The sequence below is a fragment of the Cervus canadensis genome, chromosome X, assembly GCF_019320065.1.
Source record: "Cervus canadensis isolate Bull #8, Minnesota chromosome X, ASM1932006v1, whole genome shotgun sequence".
NCBI classification, from domain to species: Eukaryota; Metazoa; Chordata; class Mammalia; order Artiodactyla; family Cervidae; genus Cervus; species Cervus canadensis.
The window spans coordinates 113747883-113773183 of NC_057419.1; the positions used below are offsets into that span (position 1 = coordinate 113747883).

General features: G+C 42.3%; 1 protein-coding gene across 1 annotated transcript in view; it reads right to left on the reverse strand.

Moving 5' to 3' along the window:
- The window catches only part of LOC122435695 (integrator complex subunit 6-like), a 43427-nt gene extending 23634 nt beyond the window's left edge, over positions 1–19793 (reverse strand). Inside the window, 2 exon segments of the mRNA XM_043459826.1 lie at positions 18327–19172; positions 19313–19793. Of these exon segments, the coding sequence (XP_043315761.1) occupies positions 18327–19172; positions 19313–19423 (957 nt within the window). The 5' untranslated portion in view covers positions 19424–19793.
- Positions 19794–25301: the final 5508 nt, after the last annotated feature.

Below are 25301 nucleotides of genomic sequence, written 5' to 3' on the forward strand. Positions count from 1 at the left end.
AGATACTAGCACAGCACAACACACAGCACAGCCTAACTGCAGAACCCACCAATGTAAACCATTATACTAGAGATTCTTCTACATATTCCATATATTCAACCCATAGACATGTATTGTTACACTAGCTTAAAGGTTCATAAGTTTAATCGAATTTCCAAATTTCACTTAATTTAAGCCTACTTTCCCTGATGTCAGAATGCAGACCAGTTGGGTGTGGGGAACAGTGAATTGGCACTTGGAAGACCCTGGTCTAATCCTGGCCATAATTAACTAGCAAAACAAGTGGTCCAGAGTAAACCGTTTACCCCTTACTGGGGCTGTTTCCTCATTTAAGCAATGAAAATATTGAAAACCAATTCTAAGATCCTTTTCAGCCTTTATATTCTATTATTCCATACCTTGTATTCATCCTTTATATAAATTTGACTTACAGGGACTTCCCTGATGGTCCAGTGGTTAAGACTCTGTGCTCCCAATGCAGGGGGCGTGGGTTTGATCCCTGGTCAGGAAGTTAAGATCCCATATGCTACAGAGCACAGCCAAAAATAAATAAATAAAAACAACAGCCCCCAGTCACTCTCTACTGGTGACCTTGTTAAAAAAATCTGACTTACAGAAAGAAAAATGCTTCATATCTTACTAAAAAGGCTAATTCAGGCCTGGTTTAAATGTGTATAGCCAACTAAAGACATCTTTGACTATCAGCAGAAATAGCATAGGCCTTTTAGTCTATTAGTGACTTGGATTCTCCCCACAGCTCTACAGACTAGCCCACTAGTTGTTTATGTCCCACTAATATCAGCACAGAAAGGACAGAGTTTGTATTCCTTTCCTCAGAAAGGCAAAGCCTAAAAGGAATATTTTCTACTACCCTCTGCACCCCTATTTCCATCTTCTTATCTGGTCTGTCCTCTGACGTTATGGTGCTTAAAGGGTAGGTTCTGGCCCTACAACAGACCTTAGTGGAGGTCTGTCAACACATGTGAACTATGTGGAAGCTTTTCATGAACACACATCTAGGCTACACCCTCCAGTATAGCTTATCAGGAATAAGGCTGTTACTTAGAACACTGGCTGGTTCCTGTGTCTGCCTTATTTCTCCATTAGTTTCAATGGAGGAGGGAAAGGTAGGGATGTTATTTAATGGCTCCTCCAAGCCTCAGTATCCTAACACTTGTCCTTCCTGAACTCTATCCCATTTCCGCAGGACCATTTCTCTGATTCACTGATGCTTGTTTTATTTTTATCTTTTAAAATGAAGACCCCCTTTCCTCCAAGGAAATCTTGCCAGGAAGTATAAACAAGAAAAAAAGAGAAGAAACAGATGAACCGTCCTTGAAGGGGACGTGGGAGTGGTGTTAGAGCTTGTTCTGTAAACCCTTGTTCTATCTCTAAAGGTCACCTGTAATCCTTTTCCAAATTATAAACGATCGTGTTAGATTTAGTATATAGTGAAGATTTCATGAATGTGTTATTGGTTTCTCCATACAAGGTAACTGAAAAACATTTTTTTAGGGCAGCTGCATCTAACTTTCCACAGGAGAAATGCCCCCTAAAAGACCTTACAAATAGAATATTTATAAATTTAAAAAGTTAAATAGCTAAAATTCTCTAGGGTGACAGCTTCTGAAAGAGAATGAATGGCAGTGAATCTTTTCAAACAGCAAAAATAATCCTTCTATATTACAGATTGTCACAAGCCAGGCTCCCTCTCACTGAAGGAGCATCATGTGCTCTGTCCCTCTGACTGGGTGCTGAGCCACTGTGCAAACCCATTTTAGGCACGTGCACCCAAAAGCCTATTTGGACCCTGCCCTGAAGAGCAGTTCAATTCAGTCCAAGGCTTCCTAGCTGGTTAGCAAGTGCATCACAATGAAGAAAAAGCCTCACTGGATTCCAGAGAGAAAATACATGTTTCCCTCTCTTTAACAAGACTTTTTAACTTTAATGAAAGGAAATTAAATCAGCCTAGTTATATGTGCCCTTCATAAGCCTATACAGAGGACTATCCTGAACTTTGAGCTCTTCTTCTAGGTGGTTACAAACAAGATGATGAACAGATTTGAGTATTTTCCCAGATGTTGCAAGTTAAGGCCAAAGAGTCTAAATTTAGCAGGGCCATCATTTCTCTCCTTGAAAGATAAACTATTTTCCTTTTTCCATCTGCTTTCCACAGTTTGGGAGAAACTCGTTCTGCAACATCCCAGACAATTTGAATAAATCAACCTCAACAGCATTTTTTCAACCAACTTAACCTTCTTCTCCAATTTACCATTCTATCATCTTTGTCATCACAAACTGTTCTTGTGTTGGTAAACTGATCAGCGGGACAGGATGACATGAAAAATAAGAAGCCCTGCTTTTCTAATCAACTCTGTCTCCTGAGAAGACAAATGACTTTTCCCTTGGTCTTTGCCCTTAGCCTTATATGGAGTATTTGTGCAAATTAAAAGTCTTCAACTTGGAGAATTATCTTCTCGCAATTAAAATGGACTCCAATTCTGATACATATAAGATGAGGTTTACTTACCCTCTTAGGTAAACAGAACACGTAACAGCTGAAATCACTTTAATATGCTCAAATGTCTTTTAAAATCGTGTTTACAGCTAGAACACCTATAAAGAAGGTTGTTAAACTTGTGAAATACACATTAGGAAGACACTGTATCATTAAAAGAATAGGATTATTTTCCTTCTTGTATCAACTTTGAAAAACTCTCTATTTTGCATTCTATTTTCAGACCCTATCTGATATAATTTTTTTCCCTTAATACTCTAGTAATTTGGTGTGATTTCACTTTTTTGTGTGAATATGGTTTTCTCACTTGACTCAAGGTACTGATACACTTCTAGGTTCAAAGGAGGCATTCTATTATTCTGTGTTTTATGTGTACCAATACAGCTTTCTGTTGTAAAATTACTTGTTTTAAGAATATCCAGTTTTTTTGGATCCCTTTTCGTCAAAGTTACTTCCCTAGAGGCACTCCTTAGTGTCTTGAACTTGGTAAAATGCCTGAAGTCCATTTTATTTGATTACATCAGTTCTCTCCCAGAGAACTCTGAATGCTATCATTCTGTGGTTCAGTCCATGAATTTTCATCCACAAGCTTCAGGAAATACTACCAGCCAAGACCATGTAAAAGAAATCTGGCTTACTTGAGTCTTCTACTTTTTAAAGAAGTTCTTAGAAACTGACTTCCTAGTATATTGCAGAAATTTATTTGACAGACTGTGGCCTGCTGGATTGTTTTTTTTTCAGCATATGGTTAAAGACTCTCATAACCACAAATTTTTAAGTAAACTGGGCAAAGACATGATTCCATGTGATTCCACCCCTACAAAGTTTACCATTTTTGTGTCACTGGTCTCTTTAAGATACCTAGTTTGAGGGGTTTTTGGTGGATTAACAATCATAGGGATTAGCCTAAAATATTTGCAAAATTCATTTATGACTTTTCAATTCTTACCCCAGAGAATTAAATTAAAATTATAAAGTAGCACACCTCTCAGAGAAAGCATAAGATCAGAAGAAATTTGATCTCCACCAGAGGATGCTAACGTGTAGAAAGCAAATTTTTTCCTCTGTCCAAGAAGCAATTGAACTGCTACTGAAAGAAAAATGCCATAGAGTTGCAAAGAATTTACCAAATGTGGTCAGATATAAATGTTAAGTTTCCTCTTTCACTCCCTGTCCATTTCAACTGTAGCTATTGACCAATAGCCATTATTAGAAAAAGAAAAAAACCCAACCAAACAAAAAAATGCTATAGTGCAAGGCTCATGTTCAACTGTTTAGATTTGGGGTTCTGATAGGAGACATTTTTATGAACACACACACAAGATAAAAATCAACAAAAGTGGCCTTGAAAAAACTACACAGGGACAGGAATGAGATTAAGCCACCCAAACATTACAGAAAGTGTTTAACAAAGGAGAGAGCAGAATGGTCATTCCTTACTTTCTAAAGATCTTATGGCATCTCTTTCCTCCAGACTAATTCCTTATTTAAAATTCTCTCAAAAAATTTTATAAGCTGTTTTTCACATTATAAAAGTAACATACATTCATTGTTAAAAATCCCAACAGAAATACAAAGTTAGTCTATCTCTTCACCAAACTGTCAGTTCCACTCTTTAGAGGTAACCGTGGCTAGGAATCTGTCTTGAACTTTAAATTGTTTGGCAGCAAACAGAAATGACTCCAATAAAATGAAGTGACATTTACCAATAAGTTGGAGTGACTTATCTAACCAGTAGATATGTGATACAGCACACTAACCACTTACAGAAACTGTTTTCTAAAATTTGAAGCAAGTTTGAAATCACCCTGACTTCCCAGCCTGAATTATTCCACTTCCTGCCTTTCAGTTATACAATTCTCTCCTGGACTTTTTTCAGAAGGAATAGTGGAAAAAATCTAGTCTAATCCTTTCATTTTACAGATAAGAAAACTGACACCTTAAAAGGTTAAGTGACTTGTCTGGGGTCATGTATCTAATCAGTAGCAGACTGTGGCTAAAGAACCCTGGTCTCTACCTCCCAGTCCAAAGAGACACGACTTGCCAGACTTACTTGACTGTGGATGGTGTGATCTACCAGACAGGCTATCGTATGACCACTTTTTCAAATCTAACTTTTATGAAAGTACCCAGAAAGACTTGAAATAAACTGCTAACATACAGCTTCACTAATGAAATGAAATTTACAATGTCTAAACACATGTCAGCTTTTAAGAAAAATGGAGCACTGGGGCTCCAAACATCATACATATTCTTCTACAAGACATACAACAGGAAGGACTCCCAACTTTCCAATGTCGAATGGCTGTAGTAAAAGGCTAGATATTCTCCCTAGAATGTCATTATTCAATGTCTAGTTGCGTGGGGCTTCTGATTAAACAGCAGGGCTTCCTGGCAACTGGAGGCCAATTTAAATCTAAATATCTTGGTCTGGTTCAGGCTACTCAACCACTAAGGTCAGAATTCAGCTCTCTCCCCCTTCCTACTGCAAATTCTCATCATTACAGCAGCATTTAAAGCATCTTCTGTCACATCCTCCTTCTCCTCAAGTCACACCTTTAACTGGCATGCTTTCATGGCATTTTCTCTCCTCCCCTGGGCCTCCCGCTCCTCTGGCTCTCTCTCTCTTCTCCCTTTGGTTAACTGATGGTCTAAGAGTTGGCATCAGGAATGGGGACACAAACTCAGGTGGTAGAAAGAGAGGTCTGGCTGAAGGGCAGGGCTCCTGTGGGGAAATGAGGGGAAACACATTTATACAGATACATGGAGCAGGCCCTAGAGAGCTCAGAACAGCAGACTGAGCAATTTTGACTTGATTCCATAGGCACCAGGGAGTTTCTGAAGGGTTGTGAGCAGGGGAGTGATAGGATGAAATCAGCTTTTTTACAAACTTAGTCCTTGGTGTGGGCAGAGTAGGAATTTGGGAGGCACTTGGGAGACTCCACTGCTGGGAAACATTAAAGGCAGGAGGAGAAGGGGACAACAGAGGATGAGATGGTTGGATGGCATCACCGACTCGATGGACATGACTTTGAGCAAGCTCCAGGAGTTGGTGATGGACAGGGAAGCCTGGCGTGCTGCAGTCCATGGGGTTACAAAGAGTCGGACATGACTGAGCATCTGAACTGAACTCACTGGGAGATTCCAGAAGAAGGTTGTTACAGGCCAAAGCATAGAAGTCAGGACCTGGACTGAAGTGATGGCACCAGAAATTGAGTTGAAAGAACATATATAAGGGGGCTTTCCAGGTGGTGCTAGTGGTAAAGAACCTACCTGCCAATGCAGGAGACATAAGAGATGCAGGTTCAATCTCTGGGTCAGGAAGATACCTTGGAGAAGGAAATGGCAACCAGCTCCAGTATTCTTGCCTGGAGAATCCCATGGATAGAAGAGCCTGTTGGGTTACAGTCCATGGGGTTGCAAAGAGTTGGACACTACTGAAGCAACTTAGCACTAATGGTACTGGACTTGGATGTTATTGAAAAGAAGACTCAAAACATGGAAGTCAGGACCTGGACTGAAGTCATGGCACCAGAAATTGAGTTGAAGGAACATATATAAGGGATATTTCAAAGGCATGGGCCCTAGCAGATGGAAGGACAGGATCAAAGGTGAATAATGCCCAGCTTGCAATCCTGGGTGACTAAAATATGGGGAATATAGAAGATAGGATAGTTTTAGAGCCATAAGGAGATCTGTTTGACATGCTATGAGCTGATGGAAAGATAGACAGGCAGAGACTTCCCTTGTGGTCCAGTGGTGAAGACTCCACACTGCCAATGCAGGGGGTACACGTTCAATCCCTGGTTGGGGAACTAAGATCCCATATGGCTGTAGTATGGCCAAAAGATAAAAAAATTAAAATTAAAAGATAGTCAAGTGGAGATGTCCCATCATGAGCTAGAGATGCCTGGGTGAGAAGCTGAAGATGGAGAGTAAAAGGAATATTTAAAACCATGAATGATGCATTCACCAAGGGAAAGAATTTTGCATATAGGGACACACTTATCAGAAAGAGGGGTGGAAAAACAAAATGGAGGAGGTGATAAGTTTCTGGAAGGAAGGAGCATTAAGTGTTTCAAATACAGGCAAGGACAAAAAGAATAAACATTAGTAAATTAGCCCAAGTAGCTACATAGTGGGCTTCCCAGGTGGCTCAGTGGTAAAGAATCCCCATACCAATGCAGGGGACACAGGAGACATGGGTTTGATCCCTGGGTCAGCAAAATCCCCTGAAGAAGGAAATGGCAACCTACTCCAGTATTCTTGTCTGGGAAATCCCATGGACAGAGAAGCCTAGTGGCCCACAGTCCACTGGGCCACAGAGAGTCAGACACAACTGGGGAACTGAGCACACACACAATAAATCCAAAGACCTTAATAAACTATATTTTACTTCCCTCAGTAGTACTACTCCCTACTTGCACAAATAAATGTTTTGAGTCTTCTGTTCAATAACATCCAAGTCCAGAGTACCCTTAGTACTAAGTTGACTGAACTGTGTGTCTTACAGAGCAGGATGTAACTAACAAAAGAGCAAGTGCAATTTATCAGACATATGGTTTAAGATACAGAACTCTACTTTTTCTATGAACATCTGGCACATCAGCACAAACGTCTTGGTATAACTTTTCTCTTGTTAAGACCCCAGTGGCTTAGTTGGTAGCACCTCCAGTCCTCTGAAATTCACCTCTTACCAACCTAACTAAGCAGCAAGGGGGGTGGGAATAAAGCTATCTGGCTATGGCAGAGGAGTGGCTTGAAGAGAATGGGAGATCTGGCTGAAATGAGGCGTGAACCAGGAGATGAGGCACTGACTGATAGAGAAAACTCTGTGAAGGCAGTAGGGTGCATTCAGGCTTTTTACAAAATCACTTCTGCCTCTCCCACAGGTTGTGGATTAAAGGCAATTAAATGGCTACTGTGTAGTACATCGGCTGTCTTTTGTTCTCCTACAAGAAAAACATTTATCAGGAAACTGACATAATGAAGATGACATATCAGTTTCTGGAGACCATTAAACAGCCAAAGACCACCCTGTTGTTTTTTCAAGCCTATCATTCTTCCTACAGGGCCTACTCAGCCTAGGCCCCAGTCCTCAACCTCTACTCCCAACTGTCTCAAGCTCCATCAACTGAGAGTCCCAACAACTCCATATCTTTCCCTCAGTGGGGGCATAATCAAAGACCAAAGTGTTTCAAAGAAAAATGCACCATGATATTCACCTACATAGAGTCAGAGAAATAGTCAAAATGGTAACACTAGCAGCAATAACTTTCATTCATCGAGTACTTGCTCTAATATCAGGCTGGCCAAAAAGTTTGTTCGGGTTTCCATACGATGTTACAGAAAAACCTGAACTATTTTTTTGGCCAACCCAATATCACACATTGTTATCAAAAACAACTATAAACAATAGCATGATAATTCTGTCTAAACTACATGATTCTAGGACATATACCACAATTAGAAAATATCACTGAGAAGTTATTAAAAGGAATATTCTGCCATAATTGATACAAAGTGAAGTGGCTCACTACTTAAGACTCTGGAATACAGAGAGACCTAAGTTACTATTCAACCACGTTACTTAACCTCTCTTGGCCCCAGTTTCCTTATCTGCTAAGTGAGGATAATAATAGTACCTGTGATTTAGGTTAGTTGGGAAGATAAATGAAATAAGCACTGTACATTCACTGGCATGTTGCCCTGTACATCAGCATTACTCAATAAATGTCAACAGCTATTATTAGAAAGCTATTATATTATTGTTCATTATTACAAGGAAGTAGATATAAGTCAAGTCATATCTGTGAAAGTCAGATAACATCTTTGGCTATAAGATAGGTTTCAGGAGGATTTACAACTAGGGCTACAAAATGGCTCCACATCATATACATGTTGTGTGTTAGTTGCTCAGTCGTGCCTGACTCTTTGCAACTCCATGGACTGTAGCCCACCAGCATCCTCTGTTCATGGAATTCTCCAGGCAAGAATACTGGAGTGGGTTGCCATGCCCTTCCCCAATATACATGTTATTCATCAGCATATCTGTACTCAGATCACTCAGGCTCAGAATTAGATATTGGTATTTATTCCTTAAATGGGACCCGTTACAGTAACAAAAAATAACATTGTCACTCCTGTAACCTCCTTAGGAATACTGAGCTTAGAGAAAGTAATAATTATGGGAACCCTCCATTGGCTTCACTTGGACAACCCCCCTCCTTTTAATGCTACTGATGACTTCTCATGATACAAGACAAGAACTTTGCTAGGGAAACTCAAGAAAGCCTTCAACAAGAGCATTGATACAAACCCTTCTTTGTTTCTTAGGTTTTACACTATGCCAAGCTAAAGAATTTATCCTTTATCCTCTTTTTCATGATGAATACTGTTCTTGGGAATTCTTGGGCCAAGTAGCTATGTAAATCTAATAAGGGATATGTTACATATTTCTAATAACACTAGAAGCATGGAACATTTCATGCCACTGGTGAGCACATATTACAAACAGAATTCTAAATTACTATAGTTATATTAGGAGTTCACATATATATTCTTTTGTACTTAGCCCAGGGAAAAAACTTCTAACCCAACCAGTTGGATCACCAACTACATCCAAAAGTCAAAGCAACCAAACTGGCTTTCAATACAAACAAGAATGGGATGCTTTCATACTTTTGCCCCAGGGCCAAGGGTTATCAACCCATCAACTCTGAACTGTATGATAACCTTTCATGCACAAATGACTCCATTATGGAAGTGCTCATTTAAAACAGAACTTTGAGAGAGAGGATCCTCCTTCAGAAACAATTTCTAGGACATGAATGTCATAAATATCTGAAGAAAAAATAAAGACCAACAGTGCTGTCTAATAAAAATATAGGGTAAGCCACATATGTAGCCACATTTAAAAAATACAAGCGAGATAAATATTTAACAAAGTACATCAAAAATATTGTTTAAATTTGTAGTCAATATAAAAATTCTTAATGATATATTTTATACACTTTTGGTACTAAATCTTTAAAATCTCATATTTAGTTTACTCTTACAGAACATCTTGATTCCAACTAGCCACCTGCTGCTGCTGCTGCTAAGTTGCTTCAGTCGTGTCCGACTCTGTGCGACCCCATAGACGGCAGCCCACCAGGCTCTGCCATCCCTGGGATTCTCCAGGCAAGAACACTGGAGTGGGTTGCCATTTCCTTCTCCAGTGCATGAAAGTGAAAAGTGAAAGTGAAGTCGCTCAGTCGTGTCTGACTCTTTGCGACCCCATGGACTGCAGCCCACCAGGCTCCTCTGTCCATGGGATTTTCCAGGCAAGAGCACTGGAGTGGGTTGCCATTGCCTTCTCCGAACTAGCCACCTATCAAGTGCTCAATAACTACATGTGGCTAGTGGATGCTGTCTTGAATGGTGCAAATACAACCAATCTAACGTGAATGACTGGTATATCTGAAGAGTCATACCTGCCCTCACTGCCACCCTCATTGCTGGAGCTCTAACAGTGTCCCCACCCCTCTCTGGGACCTCTAGTCCACCTGGAGCTATGAGGAAGAAGGGGGGAAAGGATGTGTTCTTAACAAAGTACCTTGGAATCCCAACTCCATTTCCCAGTAAAAACAATAGCAAACACAATAGTTCAATGGATAAGTGGCATTAAGGGTTAAATAGGCTTTCCTGGGGAGGAAGGTCTGGGAACCTAATCACCATTTAGAACACTGTATCCAGGAGATAGTGTGTTCCAAGCTTCCAATAGACACACAAAGGGACTGCCTGGATCTCTCATCTACACTCTTGGTAAAAGGGTGCTGAAAGACATGTTTACAAAGACTTTCTCATTTAAGTACTTAAATTAAACCAATTGGTTCCCTTCTTCATCCCCGTCCTCTCTTTCCCACATACAGAGTGTCCTTCAATCCTGCCCTTCTCTAGAAAGCACACTTGTTCCTGAAATGTGGAAGAGCTATCATTTTGGAACACTCTGTGAAAGTGAGAACCTTGTATTCGGAGCAGTTGTCTTCCTGAAGCAAAGGCAAAATGTAAAGGACATATGTGCCCTTTCCGTACGGTGTCCTGCCCTTCTGCAGTCCCTCCTACCCCCATCCCAACCTCAAAGTCAAAAGCTCTCAAGTGACTAGCATTCATGCAAAATGAGGCAACTTCAACTATATATTTTAAATCTCTCCCACCTTTCATCCTCCCCTCTCCCCAGCCCATCTCAACATGGGCTTCTGCCTCATCATCAAACAAGCACACAATCCTTACCCTATTTGTCTTTAAAAATTCCCTAAGAGCTATCCATAGCTCTTCCTTTCAGGAGAAATGTACAAACTCTAGCTTGTAGGTTTCAAAGCCATTTCGCATCCAATCTCAGCTAGATGCAATCTTGACTGGATAAACTGAAATAACACTGTGTCTTGTCAATCTTCCCTCCCTCACCTCCAATCTGTTGGTTAACAATCCACTGTTGTTGACATCCCCCATACCTTACTCCACATTTTCCAGTCAACTTCTTCCAGTGACTATTCTCAAGACCCTGAGGATTAAGACTATATCTTTTACTACTCCAATCTCCCCTTGGGCCAAGTTTTTCTTGGAGTCACCTTAGGCTCCAAGTATAGTATAGTATAGTCCACAGAGGGTGCTCATTGAACATATGGTTTATTAAAGCCTAAATTGCTGTAGTATCAGTCCAATGTCAGACTTCTGTTCCAGAAACACTATTTTGGTCATATCACCACAGCAGTGGTAAAAGTCAGGCCAATGGCTACCTTCAGGGGAGGAGGTGATTGCAAGAAGCAAGCGGAATCTTCTGGGCTGATGGTTAAGGGATCATAGTGGAAGTTGTTACACTGTTTGCAGTAGGGGTGGGCAGAGGGGCAGGATGACTTTTGAAAGTGTAGAATGAAGAATTGAGGCATGTCAGGCTAACCAAGCAGAGGGAACAACATAAGCAATGACACAGAAGCAAGAGGCATATTGAGTCTGGAGAAGATGGTCAAGTTCTTATGGTGGTTGGAGCCTGAGGTCCAGGAAAAAAGTGTGAGGGGACACTGTGGGCAAAGCCAAGCTAAGGATCTGGGATCTTATTCTGAAATATAATGGGGAGTCAGTGAAGAATTTTTAGTGTGGGAATGAGTTTTTATTTTACTTTAAAAATGAGCAACCTAGTGGCAATGAGGGTGAAGAATCAGAGGTGAGCAAGACCAGAAGTAGGGAGACCAAGTGAGTGGCTGCTGCCACAATGGTCCAGGTGAGGATTGTTGAAAGTTGAAACAAGAGAGGAGCAAATAAGAATGAATGGATAGGGACTTCCCTGGTGATCCAGTGGTTAAGAATCCACCTACTAATGCAGGGACACAAGTTTGATCCCTGGTCCAGAAAGATCCCACATGCCACATAGCAACTAAGCCCACACCACAACTACTGAGCCTGTTTGCCTAGAGCCCGTGAGCTGCAACAAAAGAAGCCACTGCAATGAGAAACCGATGCACCATGACTGGGGAGTAGCCCCTGCTCACCACAACCAGAGGAAGCCTGCACACACCAACGAAGACGCAGCACAGTCAAAAATAAATAAATCAAATGAATAAAATGGAAACTTGAAAAAAAGAATGAATGGACACAAGAGAGGTTTAGAATACAGAACAGACAGGACTCCATAATTTTCTCAGCATTCTGCAGTCATCTTCCAGCTTGTACCTAATCTGAAAATAGCAGTGCTAATTCCCTTGACCACAGATCTAGTCTTCTACCAAAACCTCCCCCACTTTTCTCTCTCTTTTTTTAAAACAAGGAATATTTTATTTGCTGTGAAAAAAACAACAAACAAAAGTGCACATAAATTTTTGACTGTGCTGGGTCTTCGTTGGTGTGTGCATGTGTGGTATACACATGACTGATGGAGGGTTCTCTGTATAAGCTTTCACTAAAGTTCTAATGGCAGAAAGTGAAGAAGAACTAAAGAACCTCTTGATGCAAGTGAAAGAGGAGAGTGAACTGTGGGAGAAGGCGAGGGTGGGATGTTTAGAGAGAACAGCATCGAAACATGTATATTATCAAGGGTGAAACAGATCAACAGCCCAGGTTGGATGCATGAGACAAGTGCTCGGGGCTGGTGCACTGGGAAGACCCAGAGGGATCGGGTGGAGAGGGAGGTGGGAGGGGGGATCGGGATGGGGAATACACGTAAATCCATGGCTGATTCATGTCAGTGTATGGCAAAAATCACTACAATACTGTAAAGTAATTAGCCTCCACCTAATAAAAATAAATGGGAAAAAACAAAATAAAAATAATACTTGGATAAAAAAATAAGAAAAAAAAAAAGAAAGAGGAGAGTGAAAAAGTTGGCTTAAAGCTCAACATTCAGAAAACTAAGATCATGGCATCTGGTCCCATCACTTCATGGCAAATAGATGGGGAAACAGTGGAAACAGTGGTTGACTTTATTTTTTGGGGCTCCAAAATCACTGCAGATGGTGACTGCAGCCATGAAATTAAAAGATGCTTGCTCCTTGGAAGAAAAGTTATGACCAACCTAGACAGAATGCTAAAAAGCAGAGACATTACTTTGATGACAAAGGTCCGTCTAGTCAAGGCTGTGGTTTTTCCGGTAGTCATGTATGGATGTGAGAGTTGGACTATAAAGAAAGCTGAGCACTGAAGAACTGATGCTTTTGAACTGTGGTATTGGAGAAGACTCTTGGGAGTCCCTTGGACTGTAAGGAGATCCAACCAGTCCATCCTAAAGGAGATCAGTCCTGAATATTCATTGGAAGGACTGATGCTGAAGCTGAAGCTCCAATACTTTGGCCATTTGATGCAAAGAACTGACTCATTGGAAAAGACCCTGATGCTGGGAAAGATTGAAGGCAGGAGGAGAAGGGGACGACAGAGGATGAGATGGTTGGATGCCATCACCAACTCAATGGACATGAGTTTGAGTAAACTCTGAGAGTTGGTGATGGACAGGGAGGCCTGGTGTACTGCAGTCCATGGGGTCGCAAAGAGTCAGACACGACTGAGCGACTGAACTGACTGAAAGTTCTAATTCCTCCATCTTTTACTCTTACATAAAGAAAAAACGCTATCAGAGTACTTTATTCCTAAAATTCCTTCCAGTAAAATATATTTAATTTATAGGTTGGATAAAAATCTGGAAGCATTCACTTTTTAGGTATGTATGTGTAATTGATATATAACACTGTATTCATTTAAGGTTTTCAACATAATTTGATTTGTATACAGTGCAAAATGATCACCACAATAAATCTAGTTAATACTCATTGCCACACAAAGTTACAACATTTTTTCTTTTTTCTTATGAACTTTTAAGATTTACTCTCTTAGCAACTTTCAAATATACAATATTATTAACTATCATCACCATACTATACATTACATCTCATGACTTTTTCATACCTGGAGGTTTGTACATTTTGGCATCCTTCACCAACTTTGCTCACCCTCCAACCTTCCACCTCTTACAACCACCAATCTGTTCTCTGTATCTATGAGCTTGTTCTATTTTTGTTTTGTTTTCAATTCCACATTTAAGTGAGATCATATGGTATTTGTCTGTCTCTGACTTATTTCACTTGACATAATGTCCTCAAGGTTCATTCATGTTGTCACAAATAGCAAGATTTCCTTCTTTTTATGGGTGAATAATATTCCATTGTATGTATATACTACATTTTCTTTATTCACACATCAATGAAAACTTAGGTCATTTCCATTTCTTGGTTATTGTAAATAAACTGCAATGAACATGGGGGTGCGTATATCTTTTCAAGTTAATGTTTTGATTTTCTTCAGATAAATACCCAGAAGTAGAGTTGCAAGATCATATGTTACTTCTAGCTTTAATCTTTTGAGGAACCTCCATACAGCTTTCCACAGTGGCTGCACAAATTTACATTCCATCCGACAGCAGAGGAGGGTTCCCTTTTCTCCAAATCCTTTCCAACACTTGTTATTTGTTGTATTTTTGATAAAAGCTACTCTAACAGGCCTGAGGTGATATCCTATTGTGGTTTTATTCACATTTCCCTGATGATTAGTGATGGTGAGCATCTTTTCATGAGCCTGCTGTCCATCTATCTTCTTTGAAAAACTGTCTATTCAGGTCTTCTGCCCATTTTTAAAATCAGATTTTTTTCTGCTATTGAGTTATGTGAGTTCTTGTAATATTTTGGATAGTAACATCTTATCAGATACATAATTTGCAAAGATTTTCTCCCATTCAGCAGGTTGTCTTTTCATTTTGCTGATGATTTTTTTCCTCTTTTTCGATTTCAAAATAATGCTTCAAATGGCCAGTGAGGAAGGTAAAAAGGAAACATGGTCAGTGAAGAAACAACTAATCATAAAAGTAGATGCACCACCTTTGTAACATTTTGAGTTTTCAATGCAATTGCCTCTGGTTGTTCTCACAGGCTACATTACTGCTGTTTCACCCAAAAGCACTTCCTTAGCTTCCAACCACAATGAAAGCCTCCCTTAAAAGTCACTCCTTTTCCAAATAAGGCCCATAAAATATATTCATGGGCATATGAAAAAGTTAAGCCTTAGTTAAAAATACCAGTAAATGTTTTCAACAAAGATCACTTTAAAAAGCATAGGTTCACTTCCTAAATCTGCAAGCCAAAGTGCTGCCTTTTGCTGATACATGTTAACAGAGGCACACAGATACCAGTAAGCAAGGCTGGCTATAGGATGTGAAAAAGCAACACTCAAGGGAAATTTTTATTTTTACAAATGCTCTCTGTTTCAAATTACAGACTTGGGATATTTCTTTGAAACATCTCTCCCTATTTATACTTTAAAAAACCACTTCTGTCTGTGATGTATACACGTGTTTCAGCTATTTCTAGAAAAATGACTCAGTTTTATGTTTAAAACAATAGTTTTGCCTTCAATAAAAAGAAATCACTTTAAGAAAGTAGCTTCAAACATCAAACTATGTTGAACACTTATCTACTCCAGTCTCATGGCTCACTTTCTCCTTGATGCCCTCAATTTGCTCAGACTTAGTAGTAGTGACAAGCTCACCTCTGCTATTCACTGAATAAAAGGAAATTATGACTCATAGCAAAACAAAACATACAAGACAGCAGAACCTCAGCCAAAACTATTAAGAACTATTATACCAAAAAAAGAGAAAAGAAACCCACCCCACTTCTTAAAACCACGTATTAGTCTTATAAGGATACACTGGAAATTTTAAAATATTAAACAGCTTCAACCTAGCTGTGTACACTAGAGATACCATTGTATAAATGTAGTGTTAACACTTGTGACACTATGTATAAAATGTGTCTACAAAGCAACACTTGAAACAGATATAGCACAAAATACTTGCATTTCATATGCCTTTTATATGGTTCCCCAAATCAAACTTACTTCCACCCAAGCCAAGCTGACTGCAAGTAACAGGTATGACTAATTTTAAAGGAGCTGTGCAGTAAGAAGCTACGAAGTCCTGGGTGAAATACTATATTCATATGCTTAACAGTACACTTTAGTGAAGAATTCCAGTCACAGTAACTTTTCACAACAAGATTTATTGTCAGAGCTTGTAAGTGGATATACTGGGAATAGTTCCACGCCTGTTAGGGAATAAACCTTCCAACCAAATGCACAGCTCATGCCTGTTACACCACCAATACAATTGAATCTTCTACTAGGAAAAAAATTGGTTTTGCAGTGTTTACAGTTAGACATAACCAAGACCTGAGAAATAAGTAAGCAGTGTCTTTGACAAGAGATAAAGCCCTCCAACTGTAGAGAAACCCAAAAATACACTTCATGTTATTTTCTGCAGAAAAATAAGTTACAAATAAAACCTCACCTAACATCACTTTGCTGAAAGGACCTCGGACTCCTAGGGAAGAGTGAAGTTTTAAGTAGGAACTAAGATGCCTGCTGACAGTCAAATAAAGACCTATTTGATAATTGGTGTGACAGAAAACAGACATTTATGGCTCCCAGTTATCAGCAAGTGAAAGATTAGATTAAATTTTAAGAAAAATTCACCAGATGTTCTAAAATTTCAGACCTTCCAAAATGGCTAGGTCCTAGAAGCAGAAGAACAAATAGTTACCACATGCTGAGGGGAGGGATGGGGTGGGCAGAAAAAGAGTGACTGAAAGGGACTCAGAGAAAGAAAGTGCTACCAAAATATGGCATATCATTAGCAATTCAGTTATAGACAGCAAAATAACAAGAACATCACTAAAATCAGTAACTGTTCCCTAGCACATGTAGTTATAAGATTAAAAAGAAAAAACCTGAATGACTTTGGAAAAGTGTAAGGAAGAGGATAGCTCATGATTAGTAATTGCAAGTATTAATCAAATTGTCTTCACATACCTGTCCACATAAAAAAAAAGATCAAAGCCAGCTTAGAAGAATGTTTTTTACTTCAGGATAAAATGTAGTGTACAAGGTTGCAAGATAAAAAGAGCTGACAGATGAAATTTCCACTAAAAGCAAAATCCAACTTTTCCCCTCTGTCCACAGAACTACCTGGAGCATCTAAAACACCATGGGCAAGTTACACGGCCACGAAAAATTTTAAGTATGAAGACTATGTGGCTACTGGGAATAATTCATAGAACAAAACAGATGGAAAAGGTAGAACTCAAAAGTAATACAGTACACTGTGATTACAATGCTAGGTTAAAAAAAAAAGCTGTGATGATGGTTGTTAAGACAGGGGCCAGACTTTCTTTTTCCTTTCCAAAGATTTTGTAAATATTGCCATAAAAGCTTTATAGATCAAAAATAATTTTTCATCTATGAGTCTTGGCGTTCAGGAAAATGTTAACTAAATTATTCCTTTAAAGAAAGAAAAGTCTACTGCTTTGTAATTTATCCTGTTTACTATTTCAAAATAAGGAAGATTTCAAATGGCCACAGTACAACAGTGGGTTCTTATCTGTATTAGTACTCCAAGGGTGTAGACTTTCATACTTAGGATGGACAAAAATGGTCACACCCTTGTAGGAAACTGACATGTTTAAAAACTTATGGCATTCTTAAAGATGTCTACTTGCTCCATTTTTCTAAATAGATAAATCAAAAACGGAAAACAAAGCATTAAAACCAGAACGGTTTTCAGGGGAACCTACTAATCAAACTGTTAACCGAAGCTACGAGTTACAAAAGTAAAGTCTCTCTTCAGTTTTACTTCTGAAGGAACACTCTCTTTAGCCAACTATTCAGTTTGGTAGGTTCCATTCTTTTAAACACCTCACTCGGCTAAAACGGATTATAACACATTCAGTGCCTCCTCGGCTCTGTTAAGAGAATTCTGAGAAAAAGAGGGCATCTAGCAAAAGACGTCAAGGATTATGGTAATATATGTTTAAAATTTCAATATGCAAGCAGGACTCTTAAGCAGGTTGCATTAATAGTCTGAGTTCTATTTTATCGGGCCACTGCAGGCAAAGCAGTTCTTTATCTCCGCACCATTAGGATGAGGGCTGGAAGGTGAAATGCCCCTACTTCTCTCCTGCAGGTCAGAACCCCGTGGATCAAGTCATCGAATTTGGCTATTGTAACTGCGCACAGCGAGTCCTCCCCTTCCTTCCTTTCTCTTCCCTGGACAAATCCCTACGTGACCAACACAAACCTAATTTATGATGTCAATAGGTAGGCCAGGTCCCCCAAAAGCTCTGTGCCCGCGGGTTCCGACTAGGCATCTCCCCGCCCCACCCCGTCGCGGCTAGGGTGGAATCTACAATGAAACACTAAACAGTAGCTAAGGTAACAGAGCCGGGGTTAACCGGACCGACACAGGAGAAGCAGTGAACAGGGCTGTTTCTGCGGGCCGGGGGGTTGGGAGGCTGGCTCCGCGGACTGATTTTCCATTGGGTGGGGGTGGGTTAGAGACCACAGACGCACAAAAGCAGCAGTCTAATCTTTGAAGGCCGGCGGCCGGCTCTGCCACGCTCTCAGCAGGAAGGGGAGGGGAGCGGGAGGAAGAGAGGGAGGGGAAGCGGCGCAGGGCGGGAGGAGTGGGGAGGAGGGGCCGGGGGCGGAGCCCGGGCGCCAAGAAAACCCGCGCGCGAGTCCGCAGCACCTTGGGGCGGAGTAGCCGGCGCCGTCCGGCCCCTCGGCCTCCACCGCGCGCGGTGCGACCCGAAGGGGCGGGCCCGCCCGCAGCCTCCCTTCGCGTCTCGGGCCCTCCTTCTCCTCTCCTCCCTCCCCTCCCTCCTTTCCATCTCAGCAGCGCCCTCGGTCTCCCTCTCCGGTTCATACAAAAGCAAAATGTCCGCCATCTTCCGAGGCAGCTGTGCTCGCCGCCGCCACCAGCCCGACTCTCCTGCGGTTTCTCCTCGGGGCCGTCCCTCCCCCGGCCCCCTTCCCGACCCCAGGCGCCGCGGCTCCTCGGAAGCTGCGGAGTCACTACTCCCCCCGCCCTCGCCCCCACCCCACCCCGCCCTGCCCGCCCCGCCTGGCGACGCAGGACCGCCTCGGGCGGGGGCAGGGGGTCTCGACTGCCCAGGCCGACTGGCTCCTGTTTCCCGCCCGGCCCACCCCCTGGATGGCCTTTTACCTTGATGCAATACGGGGGTTCGTCGTAGGTGACCAGCATGTACCTGTCTCCGCGGCTGGCCGGATCCCGGGCACGCAGCTACAGGACGAGGGATGACGGAGGGGGCCGCGAAGGGAAGGGGGTGGAGGGGGCGATACCAGCGTTACAGAAGCACCTAAATCCACCACCAACCCCATCCCTCGGGAACTCTCCCCATCTCTCCCCTCCCCTCCCTTTACCTTCAAGAATAACTCCACAGCGCCTTTGGCAATATCCAAATAGGAGGTGCCCAGGTCAGTGCGCTGGTTCATAGAGGCGGACGTGTCTATGAGGAACAGCAGGATGGGCATCTTCCCCCACACCCCTGGCTCCGCTCTCCACTCTCTTGGCCCTCTTGCCCTCACTGCCGCGTACTGCCACCTGAACCCTCAACTCTCGCAGAGCCAGGGTGCAGGGAGCAAGAGGAAGACGGGACGGGACGGATGGAACTGCTCCTGGCCTCCTCTTTTTGCAGCCCCACCTCTTCTCCCTCCAAGGGAACTTGAAAATATGAGCGTGTGTAGCCCTCGGGGCCCTCCCCCTTCCTCTCTTCTGGCACCACTACTGCCGCTGCTGCTGCCGCAGAGACTACTACCCGAGCATCCGTCCACGCTCACTGAAGCGCTCGCCCCAGACTGAGAGCTGTCTCTGTTCACCAACACACAACTTCTGTCCGCTCACCTACCATGGGCACCATGTGACCAGAACCCACGCCATTGGCTGCCAATTATGTTGTATTTGCATATTCATTAGATGACAGGGCAAGGGGAGGGACTTGGGCGGACCTTGGGAGTTGAAGTTTGAACCCAGGCAGGGGGTAAGGGGAAATGTTAAGGACCCTCCTTTAGAGGACTTGGAAGCTGTTAGGATACTTAGGGTGGCTTGAATGGATTTTCGCTTGCTCTTTAAAGATGATAATTCGAAAAGAAGAGTGAATTTGAGCAACAATTGTGCAGAAGTACAGAAACAGATGCTTGGACAGGCTGCACAGAAAACTCTTTGCTTACTGCAATCGATCAATCCTGCCAGTGGCTCAGACTGAAACATTTCAGAAGCAGCAAACTTCTTTCCTGGCAAGACTTACTTGCATTCCTTCAGATCCCTCCCCACTCTGGGTCAGTATTTGTAAGTCGGTTGCTGGCGTTGCATTCCACATGTCTCTACTTAGAAAGGAAACTAAAACATGGTTACCTAAACTGGCGTTTTGTGTGCACAAGCTGCTTCAGTTTCGTTGAGCACTTCGAAGTATTGGCCTGCCTGTGATGATTCCACCTACTGTTGTGTCTCTGCAGCCTTTACACACGGAAGGTTTGCCAGCCTGGTTTCTGATTCAACTCACATTTATTAAGCACCTATGAAGTGTCAGCCATCCACAGGAGTCTCGTTTAGTCTTTGAAATCATTGTGGTAGGTGGCATTATGTTCAATTTTCAGTAAAGAAAAGTGCAGCTCAGGTAAATGAGGACAGCACTGAGGGATGTGCTGAGGTGTGGCTCTAGGGAGAGACTCAATGAGTGGCCAATCACGCTTGGCTGACCGCTTCATGTAACTCAGATTTTAAATATGAAGGTGTGTATTCCTAGCACTATGCTGTGCACAACGTGGAGTTCTGAACTAAAGTGTGTTTATGACTTCATTTGCTATGTTCCCTTGTAATAGACATTAAAAATACATATTCAATAACATTTTCATAAAAATAAGATTTCAGAAGAGGCCACATAAGCAATATATGAATCAGGGACAAAAGTGATACAAATAAAAAGGTGACGTAGAAGCAGTGGTCCAGTGGTCTAGAAGTTCAGGAGTTTTCCTAGATGAGGCACTGAGCAGGAAGGGATTGAACTCCTGAGCTGTTGAATATACTTTCTTCTTTTTTCTTCATGTCTCTACTCTTTTATTCCACTTGTACTCTCTAAATCAATTGACTTTAATACTTCACCATAGTCCCTCAGTCCAGACCTCTTTCTACTTCATGTCTGAGGTTACCGGACATCTCTCAGGAAGGCATTCCTACAAAGCATTGCTCTCTTGGCCTTCATTCCCTTCACAACGAATGTTAGCATACTTTACCCATGTTTCCATTTCATGTGGCTGACTGTGGTGTGGTCCACTCCCATACAGCAGACTCTCTGTTTTGGTGAGGGTTGGTTTAATTTCTGACTTGCCAAAGATTTGTTACCTTTTGCCTTTAAGCAAGCCCTAATCACCATATCTTGACAAAAAGACCTTACTTAACCTGATTACTATCCCCTCCCAAACTCTACCTTTCATGGCTCAGAGAAGAGTAAAATCTCACTGTCTGGTTTCTCCACCATCTACTCCTTCCTCAAGGCCATGCCATCTAGTTTCTCTCCTCAGCACTCTTTGGAAACTGCTCTGAGGATCCAGGGGCAAGTTCCTGGCCAAATCTAATTGTCTCTTATATTTTCTTTGTTGACTGTAGAGCCATTTGTCCCTTGCCTTTCTGAGCTCCCCCTGCACCTGCCACCTTGCCTTTCATCACTTGCCACTTCTCCCAGCATCTTCCTTACTGCTTGGACTATTTGCTTTCAACTTCTCTGAATCCTAAACTTAATTTCTGTCTCAGTCTGTGGCTACTGCTTTTCCTCCCATTGGTCCCACTAAGGACTTTGTTATTTCCACAATCTTTATTCATTTATCCATTCTTTCTTTATCCAAATATTCCTTGGGTGGATCTTCTATATGAGAAGCAACAAGAATACATTGGTATGCATGAGACAAGTGCTCGGGCCTGGTGCACTGGGAAGACCCAGAGGGATTGGGTAGAGAGGGAGGTGGGAGGGGGGATCGGGATGGGGAATACATGTAAATCCATGGCTGATTCATGTCAGTGTATGACAAGACCCACTGCGGTATTGTAAAGTGATTAGCCTCCAACTAATAAAAAAAATGGGGAAAAAAAGAGAATACATTGGTGAACAAGGGACACAGCATATTATATCAGTAAAGAACTTGGATTTCCAGGTTCAAATCCCAACTCTGCCATTTACTAGCTATGTGACCTTGGGCAAATTAGTTAACTCTGCCTCAGCTTTATCATCTGCATAATGACAATAATAATAGTACCTCACAGAATTGTTATGAGGATTAAATGAATTAGTATTTACAAAATGTTTACAGAAGTGCTTAGTACAGAGTCAGTTCTATATAGGTGTTAAATAAAAGAATAGATATAGTCCATGGCCACGTAGATAACATTCTAGTGGGGAAAATAAAAGTGTAGATAAAATGCTATATTAAGTGCTCTGGGAGCACTGGAAAGAATGTATATTCTAGAAGAATTGGAGAGGTGAGGGGGATATACAGAGAAGGTTTCCTGAAGGATATGACCTGCAGGAAATGTAAGAAGTAGGCTGGTGATAGAGAGCCGGTGGAGATGAGAACGGGGCAGGGGAGGAGGGAGAATGTTCTAGGTAGGCAATAGTGAGGTGGTCAGATGGTGAGACATTGAAAGAAACCCAGTGGAAAAAAGAAAGTTCTATATTGCTGGAATGTAGGGTAGCCAGGGGTCGGGGAGCAGAATGGGGATGGAGGTGGCTAGAGATGGATGAGCTTGCAGAGGTGGGAGGAGTCAGGTCATGCAAGGCCTACCAGGCCCTGTTGAGGAGTTGGAATTTTAGCCTTGGAGCAACGAGGAACCATAGGATGATTCCGTCGACCATGTTCAGCATGGTGAATGGGAGAGATGAGAGTAAAAATAGAATACAGAAGACAAGTGAGGAGTCCGTTTCTTTAATCTCAATCGGCCAAACTGTTTTGGTGACAAGAGGCTGGAGAGAATATTGAAAGTAAATGGTCAGTCTTCATGGAAGGGCACAAGTCTCTCAGTAGGGACAAGCTGCCCACGCCCCCCTGGCAGATTTGGGCGGGGGATACACTAGAGTCTTGAGTCCTTCATTTCTTAATCACAGTGTGCAAGGGTAAGCTGTCCTGTAAGGTAAGGCCTATTCTTCTTCTTCCCATTTTGGCAAGGGGGGAAACAGATTCCTCAGCTGGTCAGCCGCCCAATGGAGAAGCTCAAGCTCCCCTCCCCTCAACACTGCAGGGATAACACCAGAATGAGAGGGATGTGCGGGATGCCTGAGAGCCCAGACACACATTCAGAGCAGTGTGGAAGCAGCTCGCCAGCAGGGTGCAGAGTGGCCAAAAGAGAGAGGAGGGCTGGAGGGAGTCTGTTAGCTTCAGGCAGCACCACAGGCCTGGAGACTGCTCTCTCATTCCCCAAAAGATTGGCCTTGGATAAGCCACCCTGTGGGATTGTGAGAGACCTGATTTTGCCGTTATCTGCCTCCTGACACCTGCTGATTTTACCTGTGTTCAGGGAACCCTCTTTCTGAAGCCTGATTGGAGGAGAGCTGGTGAGGAGTGATGGCCATGGTGGGGTGCCCAGAGAATTGAGGGCAGTGCCCTATGGAGGTAACCTGGGGCACCAGAGATACAGGTGTATGCCAGTCGAGGGCAGCAAATTTTCCAGCACAAGGCCTAGCACAAGACTTCTTAGCTGCTCCCTTCTGCCCTGGCCCAGGCACAGCAAATCATATGGACATTTATAGACCTGGTGACACTGAGAAGCGGCATAGGCTAAAAATAAAAATAGCTGGTGATGAAACTTGGCCCAGGGCAGCCCCCAGACAAGCTCCCCAGGGCTTTTGCCACTTGGGTAACCTCTTGTCACCAGTCAGGGCATAGGAGCCTCTGGGTGGAGGTTTTTTTTGTTTTTGTTTTGTTTTTTGTATTTTTAAAATTTATTCAACAGTACCAGGTCTTAGTTGTGGCACTCAGGATCTTCCATCTTCATTGTGGCATGACGGATCTTTAGTTGTGGCATGTGGGATCTAGTTCCCTGACCAGGAATGGAACCCTGGCCCTCTGCATTGGGAGTTTGGAGTTTTAGCCACTGGACCACCAGGGAAGTCCCTGGGTGGAGATCTTGGAACCTCCCTCTTTTTCTTTCAGATCTTTTGTGATGTTCCCCTCCTTCTATCTCACCACCCTGAGACCACCACCCCATGTTACCTGTGGTATGGAACTTGTTAGGAACTCACAAGGCAAGTCTGTGGAGCTCCACGGGGGCACATCACACTTGGGGTTGGGGAGAGTGAGTGCCAGAACAGCGGTGGAGAAGGCAGTGCCCACCACTACCAGCCTCAGCCTCTCTGGCCTCCAGCCACCTGGAGCCCTCTGCCCCCTCCTTCCCCACATGCACCAGGGCATCAGGTACTGGGGAGTTTCACCTTGCAGGTATTAGTCAAATTCATCTCATTCCTTTTCCCTTGGTTTATGCACTTTGCATCTTAGCTCTAGTTTCTTTTTTAACTTCTGGGGAGGCTTAATGCTGTGGAAAATTCTTCAACAGCTCTTGCACCAAGCTATTTCCACTCATAAAAAGGAGAAACATTTCTATTCCTGCTAAGGCACAGATTTCATAATTCTTCCCTCTCCTTCTTAAGGCTGTTTTTTTTTTTAACTGACAGCATTTAAACCATGTTAGAACATATCTTTTACAATGTAACAATGGTAGAACTTTACTTGTACTTACGTGTAGCAAGAAACTCTATAGCTAGCTACTTTCTTTGTTGTAAATCACTTAATTTGTCCTAAATATATTGCCAGGTTTTTCATCCCCCTCCCACTACATGGGGATGGAAGAGCTCTTTTGAGTAGAGCTGCTGGGCCTTGTACTACCACCCAGGAAGTCACTTACCCGGTGTTTGATTATCAGAATATTACTTCAGCCTCCTCTGCTTGGCATTCTGCTAAGTACCTGGGGCAAAAAGATGAACAGGATATGGTTCCTGTTCATCTGAGTGTCTCCTCCACTGGGGGAGACTGATTATATAAAGCAGATACTTTCAATACAGTATGGTAGATACTAAGCTAGAGAGACAGTTGCAACTGGTTTTTTGTTTTGTTTTGTTTTTGTATTTTTCAGAGTTTATTATTTAAACATTTGCTACAATACTTAATAAGTGAAATTGTTTAGCTTTTTAAAATCTTATATATTATAGTGTAGGTCCAAAAAGAAATAGTCAAATTAACATCCTAAGCACAATAATCGATAGGCAGCCCTGCCCCTATAATTCTTGTTTAGCTTTAATTAACACTTTTGAATTATTCCCTTTTCTCTAACTGGGAAGTATTTGTTTGAGGACATGTGTGGGGAAAAAAC